Here is a 16,010-nt window from a genome sequence, read left to right as displayed (position 1 = left end):
GCTTCCTTTTTTTTTTGCTGCCAAATTTTTTTCCTAGCATTTCATTCTGATTCTTTCTTAAAATTTCCATCTCTCTGCTTATATTACCCATCTGTTCTAACATGTTGTCTACTAAGGCTTTTAACATTTAATCATATGTGGAGAAAGTGAAGGTTCCTGTGGCCAGGATTCTCAGCTGGCCCTGGTCAGCTAGCTCACTGCACATGTGTGGGTAATACGTTGTTATTGACTCTGTATAAAGAGCTCTGCCCAGTGCTCTGGGCATGACACAGTGGCACGGCTGCAAGACTGCAGGAGAGCAGAGCAGGGACTAGAGTAGTGAGGCCCAGAGGACGGCTGTGCGGGGCAACTGTGCAGAGAGGCCCAGAGGATGGCTGTGCGGATAGAGAGGCCCAGAGGCATAGACCGGCTTGCTGCCTGCAGACTCACTCTGAATGAATGGGATTCTAGTGCCTGACCGGCCACCTGGAAATAAGGTTGGGTATGACCCTTTCACCCCAAGAACGTTTTGCTGTCATTTTCTTTGGTCATACTGAATTCATAGCAAACTTGCCTGGGGCTGAAACCCATTGGCAAGACAGTGATATATAGGAATAGACATACATTTTAATAAGAGCAGAATGCATGTGTGTTACCCAAATGGCTAAGTTTAGGGAGTGCCATGCTCTTCCCTGTGGGTCCCTGATGGCTTGAATGTATTAGTGTATCTGTACAGTTTGTTTTTTTCCAAGAATAAATTTTTATCTGATTTGAGGCAGCCATATGCATGATCTTGGTCTTCTGGCCAACCCTCTTTTCTATTACTTGAGCGTGTTACTGCCTCTGTGAAATGCCTGGATACATTGTGTTCATTGATTCATAATTGAGTTGAGAACAACCTTGAAAGAATGAAGGACCATATGCAAATCTGCCGTCCTTACTGCCGGGGAACAGCTGTTCCCTCCCTGATGCAAACCACCCATATGGTGTCTTTCCCGTCACATATGGACTAGCGTTGGTTTTGATTTTTTTTGTTAGTTGTTTTGTAAATAGAATTGCCAACCGTCTCTATTCATTTTGGTGTCATATCTGAATCTAGAACTGTGTTTCCCTCAACCTTATTTTGGTCACAAAGAAAATGAAGACCATGCTCCCTTCTGTGCATGCTGAGTTTTCTCTCCAAGCGGGACATGCATTGTCATCTTCTGGTACTGTTGTCTTGCTGTTCCTGGACAGGAGGAATCAAAGCCAGAAGCTGCCCTCCAGGAGTTAATGATCGCCAGGCCGTGGTCACCGTAATGTCTGCCCAGCTGCCTCCTGGGAGGAAAACAATGCAATCAGTCGAAAACATTACGTGCCTTTTCTTTTCTGAAACTATTCCCTAGGCATTTCATTAAAGGTTAAAGAGAACTTGAGTAAATGTTAACTAAGTTACTACAAAGATGACGTGAGAAAATAAATATACATGAGTTCCTCTGATTGTATAGTAAATTAGGCTAAGGAATAAAATAAACCCTAAGGCAGTGTGAACGTGTCTTAGCCAGGGACCGCCATCTCCATTTTACATATACAACCTATGTTATTTAACACAAATAGTAATATATGTAAAGTACAAAATAACCTATAAGTCAATTACAAAAATATATCCAGAGGGCAAAACAGATCATATACCATTTAGATAAATTATTTTTTATTATTTTACATCTTGTGCTGATAGGATATTTTTCTAGGACAACATAGAAGAGAACACAAATTTTTACTGTAGACACACAAAATGTCACTTTTTCTTTTGTTACCGTAGGCTGGATCTTTCTGGAAGCAAAATTCAATAATTTCATATGAAATAGGAACAGCTTGCTGACAGAATCAACCCCAACTGGATACTACATGAAATACCTTTGAATTATTAAGATATCAAAATCTATTTTGTTTTTAAAGGAAATACATCTCTTTGAGGTTGCTAGACAAAAAGGCCAATATGTAAGATGAAAGGATTTCATCTTACATTTTCTAGGATTTCTGTACATATAAAATGTAAAAGTTGAATCCACATACATTTTTTAATGTAATTATTTTTATAAGAATATAAAAGCATTTAACAGAAAATAAGCTGAGAAGCTACATTAAGCCAAATCTATCAGACTCCAATTTCCATGATCTTCTCACTGTATTAGTGATGGCAATTATACATAATGCACCCTCCCCACCCGCCACCCAGCTCCCCCACCACAGTGAACATTGCTAATCAGCTGTGGCTGTTTGTGGCCGAGCCCTGATGTAGTCTCCAAAGACCTCTCAACATGGAAATTCAGAAAGTCAATGATAAGCAGGCATGGAAACTGAGACCTCTTTGCAATGCCTCCCCTGTACGTGCAGCCTATGTATACATATGTCTTCACCTAGTATTCTCTAACAGGGATAATGTTTTTGGAAGATTGCCCCAGTGTTATCTCCCCCTGGATAATCCATTTTGTTCTTTTTCCTTCTTCTGTCTTTTCACCTTCAAGGCAAATCTGTGAAATTTACTTTCCCAGGGTCATTTGAGGCGGGTGAACTTCTCGAACAAAAAAGCCCATAGAACTGGAAAAAAACAGGATGCTATGGCATACGGAAAGTTCCAGGCAGGAGGACCTGCAGTAGAGGGAGAGCTGTTCCTCTTGGAGAAAAGGGGAAGTGTGCAGGGGTGCTCACCAGGGTGGCGATACTATGAAAAATAAACTGGAGGGGAACCCATGAACATCTGGACTGGTGTCTGATTTCGGGTTGTCGACATGTCATGTGCAGGCACGAAGACTGACTGATGAAAGCACTACGTAGATGGGCTTCAGGCTGGGCCACAGCACACACACTCCCTCCCACGGTCTGCAGGTGGCATCCAGGAGGCCTGTGAGTCTTGGAGAGGAGATACGAAGGTGTAGGAGGCTGTGGACCCCAACGTCGGGGTTCTGGACAGAGGAACCTCATAGTCCCGTATACATACCTTAGGTGAACAGCAGCAAACAGAATTCACGGTGGAAGGCCTACAGTGCATGGCGAGGTGACTGTTCTCTGCATATTCTGGTTCCCAACCCCGAACAGTCTCATGCCCCCAGCTGTAGGAGAGCAGAGACATCGAGGAGAACAGAAGCTCTGGAATCTTCCTCTTCATCCCCATGTCCTTGACGAGGATACTCTGTCCTCTACACCCAGATGCCCTTTTAGGAAGTCGGATGGAAGGCAAAGATGTTTACAGGAGAAACCCTGTGAGGTGATGCGGGGGCTAATTAACTGCATGGTGGGGGACCTGTCACAGTGGGTAAGTATCTCAGATCACCACGTCACGTGCACTTTCAATATCTCACTATTGCATTTTATATTCCAATAAAGCTGGAAAAAAAAGAAAACTATGAGAGGGAACATGAATTTTGAACTCTTTGGACTAACTCAATATTCACCTGTAATGAGACTGTGCCAACTCAGGGGGAGTTGATACATTTGTCTGGCACATTTGGAGGTTTTCTTCTGCCAGCAGAGGAAACAGGACCTCTAGAGAACTAGCCGCTCTTTGTATTATATTATAAACATAATATACTTTTATATTAAGTATACATAATTGTGTGGGATTCTGATGTAAACTTTCATGTTTCCTCATAAGAGGACAGGCAGTAAGAAAATACGTTTATTAGTTTATATTTCTCTTCCTACATGTTTAGTTCTGTGGAGCAGTTTGAATGTGTGCCGGTCTTGTCCCTCATCACCTTTGCTGACTATTGCTTTCCTCTCAGACTCTACTGGTGAACTCGCGCAAAGTTCTCTTGAAGAGTCAGCCGTAGAGGTTTACGTCCTCTAATTCCATCCAGTGGTGGCATGCTTTGATGCCCACGTGGCAATGGCTTTGCTCACTGGCTTCTTGAAGCTGTATCTCTTCTGGTTGACCTGAGTTTTCATCTGTCCCCTCTGATTTGTGCGATTCATTAGAATTCTGTATCCTGCAGGGATGGAGGGAAGGAGCTATAGATTACTTTTGTTGAGAGGGGTAACTTCAAAATGACAAGTACGTCGCCTCTGGGTGTCATTGAAGACAGGCAGAATTTGACTGACATGAGTCAAATAAAGTAAATCATCAGGCGGGATGAAGGACCAGGCTCGGTGTACATAGTCGGAAACGACAGCCCAAATCACACACAAACTGATCCGGTGGGGAAACGTGTCTGTACTCTGAGCCCCAAGCGGTGCCATTTTCCCTGTGTGCCCCGGTGCTCCGAGAGCAGCCACCCCCTCCCCGATTCACAACCTCCTTATTCTCTGGGCCCAAAGGGCTCCCCATTCCATCTCTGGGACGCGTGCTTGTGATGGGCAGAGTTTCTCTGCCCACATGCAGAGGAGGATGGGAAAGGGAGCCGCTGGCATTCTTGGGTCCTGTTATGTGAAGTTCTTTCTGCTTCCTCCAGCACTCCTAAGATCTCTTTGTATCAGATAGATACAGGATAGAGGAGGAAAATTCAGATAGTGGGCAGCCACAAAGAATAACAAATCTCTGCCACAACATCTGAGTTGAAAATTGTTTCCATATTGGGCAGAACCATAATGGGATGCTACCAGCTACCAGTCCTCTAGCATGTATTATCATCACTATGTAGGGCCAGTTTCCCACAGGACACACACACACATTCATGGAAAATAGAAACACATAGATACCTGCTCCTAAATTGTAACTGAAGAGTTGATATTTTGAACGTGGAATAATTCCATAAAAAATGAAAGGTGAATAGAAAGTAATCCTTTGGGCTATCTTTGGTGTTTATTTGGCAAATTTTTGTCCGTTTGCTTTTTTCTGCTTGCTGATGACACTTTTGAATGTTTTTCAGGCTAATTTTAACAAATACATACTAGGTTGAATGCATTAAATATGCTTTTCATTCGTATCCCTGGGGAGGTTGTTATAATTATTATTGAAATAAAATCAACAGAAACATAATGAATTTATGAAGCTCTAGCCTATAAATACCATGAGGGCACATACTTATTTTTAATACGCAAAGTGAAAATATTAAGCATAATTGAACAAGAGTGTCCAATTATAATTTAGTAAGACCTTTAATTTTATATCCATGGGGACGATATAAAAAAACTGTTATAAAAAGGAAAACTCAAAATCTCCACTTTTCTCCTCTTTTCTGTATTCACATCGCACATGTCCGTATCTTTCATAGATAGAATGAGGGTCACTGACCTTCTGTTTTGTTTTCATTAAGGGTGTAGTCTCATTTCTCACTTCAATGATTTCAACCTAACCAAACGCTTGAAATAAATCTGACACATCGCCGCTGCCCCCGGCTGGGGCCGTGTGCGGTGTGCCAGCACACTCTGTTGGACGCCCAGGGTAAGGAACGTGGTCTCCACGCGGTGCTTTAATGCCATTAAATCCTGCTGCTCTGCTTAATGACAAGGTGTTCTTCTGCACTTACTTTATAGAATAAACTGAAATGACATGATACTCATGGAGAAATCCAGAATTTGGGTATAGATGAGAATAAGGAAAAAAGTAAAATCATTTGGACATGTAGACTCTGGACCTAATCACCAGCAGGCCAACGGGGTGAAGCCATGAGAAATGCTCTCGGGGGATCGCTCCCCACGCTAAGCAGATAGGCCAGGACTGAGATTATCCATTCCACCCACACTTTTTGAGTCCATCGTCTGTAAGACAAGCTAACTATGTGGATGTGAGAAGGGCTGAGATAAGCTTGTCTTAGCGTTCTGAAAACTTAATAGGGTTGAAATGGTTATGAAGTGCTTCTGCTATGCCAGTAAGCAAAATATGGGTGAAGGTTAATTTCTCAATGTCCAGTTAAATAAATCCATTATTGTGAGGAAGTTAACATTTTTTCTCACAAAGAGGATGGAGAAGGGGCCCATTATTAAGATCAAGGACTCTGAGCCCTTCTGTATATGCCCACATCTGCTCAAGATTTTCTTTGCTGCCTCAAGAACATTTTTCGGTTCATTGGCCTATAAACTGTAAGCGTGACTCCGGATGAGAGCACGGATGAATTTTCAGTGCCTGGGATGGGCTGAGTTCTTTTCTAAAGGCGTAGCATTTGGTATCTCATTTAATCGTCACAACAACTTTATCAGTTATTACTGTGTTTCCCACTTTCCTGATGAAGTGACTGGGCCCAAAGGACTTACACAATCATCCAAAGATCACACGGCTTGCTGGAAGTGACAGTCGGGTTCAAACCCAGGGCTTCGGATAGAAAAGCTCTTGCTTTTCCCCCCACATCACAGGATATCCCGGGATAACCTGTTTCCCTGGAACACGGGGAGGACAGAGGACACTCGCAACAGAGCTCAGACCTTTGGAAAACCAGTGATCTCCACAGAAATAGGGCATCTGGCTGGCTGTGGCTGAGGACTGGTGACAGTAGCCCAGACTGTAGGGGACAGTTTATAACTTGTAGCCAGTTGAGTGATTCTTTAATAATATATCAGCTCCACATTGCGGTGATGAGCGTGGAATATACTGAAGTCTACAGTCACCACAATGTTTTTTCCTTCAGTGCTAAGTGCACAACACATCTTGTACATTTTCTTGCCCCCAGGAGCACATACACACACACACACACACACACACACACACACACACATATATACATACATACACACAAAAATATATGTATATGTAGGTATATACATATATGTGTATCTATCTACTTGAATACATCATGAACAAAATAGTTGATATATGATATCCTGCTTTCAAAAAAGAAGAAAGGTATTTTTGTAATTACCATAATAAGCCAAACAAACTGTAACTCAGCATCAATATAGAGTGAAAGGTTCTACTTCATCCATATTCCTATTAATAAATTCTGTATATTATTGGCTCACATGCCCATTTACTTATGTCTTATATTCATTCCGTTTGTCTGCTTCTCTTAAGTTCTCCATGAGACTGCAGGAATATTGAGGATTTGGGTATATTTCATGAGTCATTCACTTACATAATGTAAATGTGAAAATTAAATACCCTTTAGTCAAAATAAGGATAATTATTAATCTTACAAAGTAAATTGCCCAATAGATGCTTAACTTAATGGCAAATATACCAGTTTTAATAAAAGCAGCTTGTTTTGTAAAACAACTGTCAATCCTGTTTCACTGAAACCAAAACATTGTGGTTTATGTCTATGGCCTCACACAAATAGATTCATACACATGAATATTTATAAGTTGTGCATCGAGGAATCTCACTAAGAATTTGATTTATAAAGCCAGTCTTGCACACCTTTACTTAGGTAACCAAGTAAGGTACGAATAGGGCAAACATCAAAAAAAAAAAAAATGTTAGACCATGTATGTTGTATGTTGGAGAATTAAGACTGACCAAATAGTAGTAAATTTGTTCTGTAATATCTTTCAGTGACTGAAATTGTTAACAAATATGCAAAAGCAGTATTTCTATAATGATGGAAAAAGCAATATTTCTGGACTTAAATATAAAGGTAAATAGAATTATATATCCTTGCCTTCAATTCTGGAAAAAGAAAAAAATGACATGTAAGTCATAATGAAATGTCTTTAGAGCTTGGGCTCGTGCTTTACATGGTCTCTACTGGTTCAATCTCAAGAGTTCGAATCAAAATCACTTATTATTCAGTACGCACACGAGGAGGTGTTCATACTAATCGGTAACTATTATTTGAAGAGTCTGAGGCTGGAAGGACCTTAAGACTCATCCATGTCCTTAGGGAAAACCCTTAGTGGCTCCTTGGCACCAAAACGCTCAGTGAAAATGTCAGACTTGAACTAATTGGTCCATGATGTGTTTTTTTTCTCTTTCAAGATCATAAATAAAGGACTGGTAGGATTCTATTTATGTCAGGCTAAAAACAACGCATCCAAAAAAAATCTTCTCCAACAGTATTTGGGGAGAACAATGCGTGCCAGGAGATGCGACTACCGGGTTACTCCTGAGTCGGGGGACAGGGAGCCTCCGGGTGCAGAGAGGGGGGCTGATGCCTGGGGGAGGGGCACAGAGAGGGCCTCAGAGCTTGCTCTATTTACTAACTTAACTTCAGTGATGGGCCTATTGGGGTTCGTTTTATAATTGTTTAAACTGTACATGTATTACATGCCCTTATTCTATGCACAGCATAGTTCACAACAAAAAGTTGAAGATTAAAATGATTTTACAAATCACCGCAGGAGCCCATTTTGGCATCCTCTGTATCCTTGTGTTCACTGCTCTATCATGCGTATGTATAGCTACGTCTGTATGCCATTTTAAACTTCCTGGCTGGTAATGGACAGCTGAATTCCCCCCGGGCCCCGGGCCGAGTAATCCCGGGTCAGAATATCTTCATCAGTGACCAGTACTCAGATTCCAAGCCAACTTTTCAGCCCTCTCTTTCACCGTCTAACTCCCTGCTGTTCCCTAGACAACCGAGCTGTTTCCCACATCTAGAGTTCGATGAGCTACTCCTTCTGCTACAGGATCTTTCCCCTCACTGTCTGTGTCCCTGGTGAAGATGTGCTCTGGTTTGAATACCCAGCTCAATCCTGTGTCAATAAATTCAGCAGTTCTCTCCTCTGACTTACCCCAGCCCTTTCTGCAAACTTGCTGCAGCCCCCACCCCAGCTCATGTGAGTGTCTTCTGTCCCCACGGGGTCACTGCACTATGAGCACTTTGGTGGCTGACATTTACTCATGCGTCCCCAGTGCCCAGCATACTGCCTAATATAGATGTGGTGCTCAGGAATGATGATAATGGCTGAACGAACTCAAGACGCTTACGAAGCCTGACACACGTGCAAGCAACGTTAATATACAAGACGCAGGCCCTGAGAATAAAGTGCTCAGACAAAACAGTATAGAAACTCAGAAGAGAAATGAATGTGGCTCTGTTTGCACATGGTGGCATTGCAAGACATTTCTCATAGACAGACACGGTTGTATACGGCCAATGAGCTAGGAAACATGGGATGATTCTTGTGTCTTAAATTGGCAATCAAGTTGGGGAGATAAAACCAAGTTAACACTGTTCAGTGAAGGGATGAAATTTAGAAATTTGCAGGAGTCTAGAGAAGAGGAAATCATAAAAGCTAAGTTAGCCTAAGCAGAGATAACTTTCATGAGGAGGTGAGACTGCTTTTGATGTCAAAAAAAACAAAACAAAACAAAAACAGTGTTTATACAGCATAGGAGAAAAACAGATGGTTTTCTAGATGTGTGAAGTAAGGGAAAGCAAAGGGAGGCTGGTGTTTATGGGAAATGCTGAAACAGAGCCCAGACCTCATGTTAGGAAGTCGTGGGAAATAATGGGAGATCGGTAGGTCGTGCCAGATTCTAATGAGGCTTTTAAAGTTACTAACTGCTAACCAAAGTTTGAAATTTTTATGGTAACTGAAGCAAATGATTGATTGATGAAGGGGGTGGGTGGGAGAAACACTGTACTGATTAAATGTTGACCATTATAATTTTCAGTGCCACAGCTGCTACTGAAATTACAGCCATTCAGAATGAAAAATAGACACTGTTGTTCTGAAATAGCTTGGACTATTTGGAACCCTGTAGCATGAGTTGATGCTATGTGGTTTTGCTAAGTACATGATGGGCGCAGGTTCCGTTTTTTGTTTTTTTTTTCATTTTTATTACAATGACTTGTTCTATGGATGCAGAACTCAAACTGAGCAACAGTTTCACAGCCAGAGTTGGAGTGTGGGCTGTATAAAGTTTTAGAAGCACTTTTCCAAGGATGTGAAAACTCCTCCATACTACCTACTTACAGGTTCTAACTGAAATGATATTTGAAAAACATTGCTTTTTCTGACTAATATAAATCTACTTATGATCAAGTTATTTCTTACATTGCATTACTTGCTCATAATTATTTTACCAAAAAAGTTTGTTTTGAAATTTGAAGTCTCTGTTTGCATAAAGATAAACATTTACAAAACTAACCATGTTAGTTTTGTGTAACCACTTGGGGCAGCAAGAATCCATGGGTGCGATTTGCGGTTAAATTCATGGTTGCTTATTATTTTCCACTCTGGATTAACAGTTTATTTCAGGCTCCATCATTTAAGCTTCTTTTGGGTTAGCAATATCTATAATGTCAAATAATCATGTTATAGCTCAACATCAGTTCCCACAGATCCTTGTTTATTTACTGATGCATCATCTCTGATCTCTAATGTATTTTGAACTGCCATACCAAGAGATTTGGACATCCAATAGTAGATATTCAGAAACAGAAAGAAACTGGAGAAATTCCAACCTATGTTCTGGAAAGATAATGCTTGTAGAAGTAGGAAGAAAAATCTGAAGGCAAGGAAAGATGTTTGAAGGGAGGGGGACCAGTTATAAAATAAATGTTTAGGGCAGGAACAGATTTTGTGAGGAGCTGAAGAAACAGATTAAAGAACATTTTAGGGGATGAAGAGAACTTGCTTGAGGACAAACTGAATCAACAGGTACATATAAAACCACCTATCACTGGTGCAGTTCTAGAAACGCTTGCTTAGGGTAAAAACGGAGCTTTCTGGTTACTGTCAGGAGAGAACGGCAGAGGTGTCTCCGAGTCACAGGTGCTAAAGCAACAGTATCAGGTCATACGCTAACGGCCGTCGCCTCTGTCAGTGACCAAGAGAGGTTTCCAGAAGGCTGAAAGCCTATTAGTATCCTGGAACAAGTGGTATTTTGTCACAGAAAAGTGACCACCAGGTGGATACTATAAACATGGTTAAAACTTAAATCAAAGCAGTACCCCCATCTTATCAAGTTTTATATAAAACTCTCTAACTCTTCTACTCTGGGAAAGTAATGTTGCTTAACAGCTCTGTGTTTCTTACTCCTCATGTGTAAGACATTAATTGCATCTGTCTCACAAGCTTGTAATATATGGTGCTTAGAAAGTGAATGGTACCTACTAAGTAAAACACAAATGTCAGCTGTTATTTTAATCATTATCATCCTCACCCTCACAGAGTAGGTAGCATAATGTGGTAAGCACATGAACCCTAGAAACGGAATGTCTGGGCTATTATTTTTTAATACAACAGCTTTCAGCTGTGTAAACTTGGGCAAGCTATGTAACCTCTCTCACCTATAAAATGGCAAAGAATAATTTCACTAGAATTCATATTTGTAAAGTGCTTAGATTGGAGTCTGGCACATTGTAAATATTAAACAAGTACTCACTGAATAAACAAGCAAATGGAACTTTTTATTAAATCAGATCCCTCTTATAGTTCAAACATTTTCATGATAGCTGCCCTGGCTTAGTAATTATTTTTTATCTAATTTGCTTTTATACTTTTCCATGGCTTATGAATTTAAAGAAAGCAGAAAGGAAGGGAGAAAAGACTGAACTAAAATACACTGCATTTCTGTTTTCTTCTAGGCACCCTTGGAGGTACTGTATCATTGAATCCTCACAAAGCCACTGGACGTAAGCTTGATTTACACCATGGTACAGATAAGAAAAATGGGACCCAAAAAGTTGGAATGGCCCAAAACTCCACTGGTGTGGTAAATGTTGAAGCCTGAATTTTAATCCACATTCCATTAATTCTAGCATTACTATTCTTTAAATTATACACAGAAATTCTTAAGTTTAAAGTAAATGCTGATTATTATCATATAATTGTGATAATTACTGATAATGATAATGTGACATTTTATTATCAAACCTTATTTTTTAGTTGTTATCATTTTTTAACACAATATAAAACATATCAAATTATCAACCTGCTGTGTGACTCCAGAGTGAGGTATAATATGCTGCACAAGAGAAAACGTAATGGTTCATTCATGGTTGATTGACTGATTAATAATAAATTCAATGGAGAATATAACTTTAAGAGCCCACTAGAATGTTTGAACACGCCCAATTCTCTATCATGTTATTTTTCAGACTGCAGTACACTAACTCTGTTTCATTGGGTTTTAAGATGACAGTGAGATTCCTTTATGCTCTTTTAAGCAGAAAAAAACACCCATTAAAGTTGTTTTTAAGGGCTGGATGTGTGCCTCAAACTTATGAATTCATCCTATATGAAGCAGAAAAGCAGACTGCATCTTGGGCTGACAACGAATGAATGATTGGAGATACACAAACCCCGTCATTAAGTGTTCCATTCTCACCAAACTTAGACTGAAACAAAAATGACCTCATCTGCTATTTCCTAGCTAATTTTCAGCTCAGCATTTTGTCAGATTATATTTTTGGCTTAGAGTCCCCATCTGCACAGAAGCCATGATTTCCACATCAGGGTTTAAAAGAAGACAGAAACACATTCTCAGACAGCAAGGAAAGAATAATTACTTCTGGGAGTCACTCCTCAAAGGCCAAGGAGAAAATGGAAATGATTTTAAATGTGGATGAAAGGTGGCATGGGGCTCTTCTCTACCACTGCTATGTGTTAGTTACAGAGCAATCTGATGAATTAGAACACCGTCAGGGAGAAGCTATAAACATGCCCCAAGCATATTTTCTTTTTTCAAGTGATTCCTAATTTCTATTGGCTAACTGTTAGAAAATCCGATGGAGATATTTTCAGCCTGTAAATTCATTAGTGGTGGGTTTTTTTCCTGTTCATATTTTCTTAATGTACCTTAACACAGAAGAAATAAATCCATGAACTGTTTTCAGTAACACTACAGAACACTAACAATGGTAATAAACTCTCAGAGGTAATCTATTAAACTCTTCTAAAGAAATGCATTATTAAATGTATATGTGTTTATATTTACAGTTTTCATTCTGAGAAAATAGAGCATCTCTCAGTCTCCTGGAAAATAACCCAAACCTCAGCCTAATATATGTGTGAAGTAGTGAATACAGCCTTTGAAACAAATAACAGAAAACTAATCCCTTGCTGTGATTTTTTTTTATGCCGTGAAATTTTGTCGTTTGTGACACTGAAAACTTTTCTTAAAACTTACTGATTCAAGAAGTGGTTTTAGAGAAAGCCCCCCAGTACCTACGCTTATGCAGGAAAATATTAAAATTTTTGTAAACAGAGCAGGGAGGAAAGGCGGAAATGTAATTGAAAAACTCAGCAAGAAAGCAAAAGTTACGTGTCCTCGGTCGTAACAGTATATTTTTCTTAAAGAGGAACAAAGGGAAACAATGCATGGGGAGATGTAAATTTGTTGTAAGGAGAACTATTTTTAACAAAATGAATGTCTGAATATGCAAGACATTTTGCAGTTTTCCTCCCCATCCACCCTCTGTTCTCCACCCTGCCCTGCGCCCTGGGAAGATGAACTGCATGAATTGCACGAGCCTCTCTGACTTCCACATAGATCTGGCCCATGGACAGGATCAGTGGGAGATGTGCCTGTGGATGGAAAGTGAGATTTGAGGAGTTATCTCTGGCTCACTCTTGCCAGGCTGCAGGTTGGCCGTGATTATGTCACCCTACCAAGGCCAGGCACCTGTCTGGCACCCCACTCCCAGCACCACGGCTACACTGAGGGGACTAAGGACATTTCTTTCCAGGTCCCCATGCTCGTTCCCATCCGCCCATCCACTCCAACGCCTGGGCCTCCCCTTTCCAACCTGGTCCGCCCGTGAGGCTGCGCTTCCCACTGTTCCCACTAACTGCCTCTGTCAGTCTTGAGGAGCGGTGGGGGTGGGCAATGTGATTCTCCTTCCTCCGACTGTATGACAGGCACAGGGCCAGCTTCAGGGACGTGTGACTGGTACAGTCGCACAGGGCTCGGCTTTCCAAAGCACGCCAGCACTTGGATTTTAATGCTCGGTGGTCACGATTTCTAATAATCTTACCTTTGAATGTGTGGTGGGGGGAGTGTATTTACTGAGGCGTATGCAGGGCAGTGAGCGAATCTCAGCAGGACGGGCTTGCCACGCGCATGCATTCACGGAGCCATCACCCAGACCAAGAGAGCCAACATCCTAATATTTTCCCTTTTGCATGTGTCACCCATCCCCTCGCGGTGGGCTTGTGATTTTCCATGACATCTCATGGGGTGGAGGTGTGTGTGCCCGGGCCTGGAGCCTGAGCCCGCACGTGGCCCCCGCCCGCCCGCCCCCTGCCTCCGCAGGAGGATACTGGGCAGCGCCCCCCCTCCCAGGCCCTGATGCGCCGGATCCCGCCCCGCCTCGCACCCTCGCTGGCCTCTCCGCCTCCCACCCAGGGAAGCAGCAGAGCCGCGGCGGAGGGGGGCCTGCGTCCCTGCTGTTGCCCTTGGCTCCCTCCAGGGCCTGCGGGAGGCGGGGTCTCCCGTGCAGGCCTTGCGGTGCCTCGGGAGGCACGTGGGGACGGTCAGCCTGTCCCCGGGCTGGCGGCCTGATGGGGCGGATCTCTCCCACCCCTGCTGCAGACCCCGGGTGTGTATCCACGTGGAGGGAGCAGGCCCTCGGGGGCTCACCTGGCCTGCGGTGGGTGTGACGGCGGCCCGGAGGAGGGGAGATGGGCGTCCCAGCCCCCACTGGGCACCTGCATCGTCATGGGCACCGAGCCCCCTAAATCATGGGGCTGACTCTGAATGAGTAACACACATACACCCTGGCGTCCTAGGGAGCAGGAGGAGGACTTACTCTCTTCTCCCTCTAACAGGAGAGCGTGATGGCAGCGGAGGGCCTTACCACGCTGGAAGAACGAATCATCGGGGGCACCACCGCTTGGCCCTGCTCGGCCCAAGGAACCCCCGGGCGTGGAGGAGGGGAGGCGGGGGAGATGATGTGCGTGGGCAGAAGACTGGTCCTAGGTGGGCGCGTGGAACCAGGTGAGTCTATCGGGAAGGGCGGGACGGGTTTAGAAGACCACCTTTTGGCAAGCACCGCAGTAAAAATTGACTCAGAAAAGGACAATTAATGGATGTTTAAAAAAAGTAAGTGAGGGTGGAGCCAAGATGGCAGCGTGAGTAGAGCAGCAGAAATCTCCTCCCAAAACCACATACATCTATGAAAATAGAACAAAGACAACCCTTCCTAGAATAAAGACCAGAGGACACAGGACAATATCCAGACCACATCCGCACCTGAGAGAACCCAGCGCCTCGTGAAGGGGGAAAGATACAAGCCCCGGCCCCGCGGGACCCGAGCGCCCCTCCCCCCAGCTCCCGGCGGGAGAACAATAGGCAGAGCGGGAGGGAGACGGAGCCCAGGACTGCCGAACACCCAGCCCCCGCCATCCGGGCCAGAGCGCGGACACAGTATATGCCCAGGGGGCCCTGGATACTGGGGGAACAGGGAGTAAGACCTCTGAGCAGGTGCTGAAGCTGATGCCCCTGTGACAAAGAAAAGCGGGGGCTTTTTGAAAGTCTTAAAGTGACAGGGACTTAACAGCTTGACGGAAACAACCCAGGTCACAGTACAGCAGCTGGAAATCACAGGGAAAACCGGGTGCACTAACCCCCTGGGCAACAGCTCTGAGACCCCTCACGGAGGCAAACAGTCAAGCAGCCCCCCCATCCATCACCCCACCGGGTGCTGCGAAAGCAGAGAAGCAGCCTGAGACAAATTCCGCCCACAGAAAGGGAAATTTCTCCCTCCCGGCCAGGCAAGACACAAAGACCCACTCTACACGCAATTACCCAACACAAGCCACTAGGGGTCGCAGTTGCCCCAGTAAAGAAAGGCCAGTAGTAAGTGAAAATTTTGGCCCTCCCAGCTGACAGTCAATAGCACCTGTCAACATGAAAAGGCAAAAAAATATGATCCAGACAAGACTAACCCAGACAGCTTCAGCATCTGCTACATCTTCCCCTGAGAAGGAATCTGGGGAGATAGATTTAGCCAGTCTACCTGAAAAAGAATTCAAAACAAAAGTCATAACCATGCTGATGGACTTGCAGAGAAATATGCAAGAACTAAGGAAGGAGAATTCAGAAATAAAACAAGCTCTGGAAGGACTTCAAAACAGAATGGACGAGATGCAAGAGACCATTAATGGAATAGAAAACAGAGAACAGGAACGCAGAGAAGCTGATGCAGAGAGAGATAAAAGGATCTCCAGGAATGAAAGAATTTTAAGAGAGCTGAGTGACCAAACGAAAAGGAACAATATACGAATTA

The 16,010-nt window shown here is 43.1% G+C and overlaps 1 protein-coding gene across 1 annotated transcript in view; it reads left to right on the top strand.

Moving 5' to 3' along the window:
- UFM1 (ubiquitin fold modifier 1) overlaps positions 1-14,544 on the top strand; it is a 75,661-nt gene extending 61,117 nt beyond the window's left edge. Inside the window, exons 4-5 of the mRNA XM_057489435.1 lie at positions 3,169-3,274; positions 11,367-14,544. Of these exons, the coding sequence (XP_057345418.1) occupies positions 3,169-3,274; positions 11,367-11,393 (133 nt within the window). The 3' untranslated portion in view covers positions 11,394-14,544. The remainder of the gene's footprint in view (positions 1-3,168; positions 3,275-11,366) is intronic.
- Positions 14,545-16,010: the final 1,466 nt, after the last annotated feature.

This window comes from Manis pentadactyla, chromosome 2 (genome assembly GCF_030020395.1).
Source record: "Manis pentadactyla isolate mManPen7 chromosome 2, mManPen7.hap1, whole genome shotgun sequence".
Taxonomy (NCBI): domain Eukaryota; kingdom Metazoa; phylum Chordata; class Mammalia; order Pholidota; family Manidae; genus Manis; species Manis pentadactyla.
This window is presented reverse-complemented; position numbering and strand designations above follow the sequence as displayed.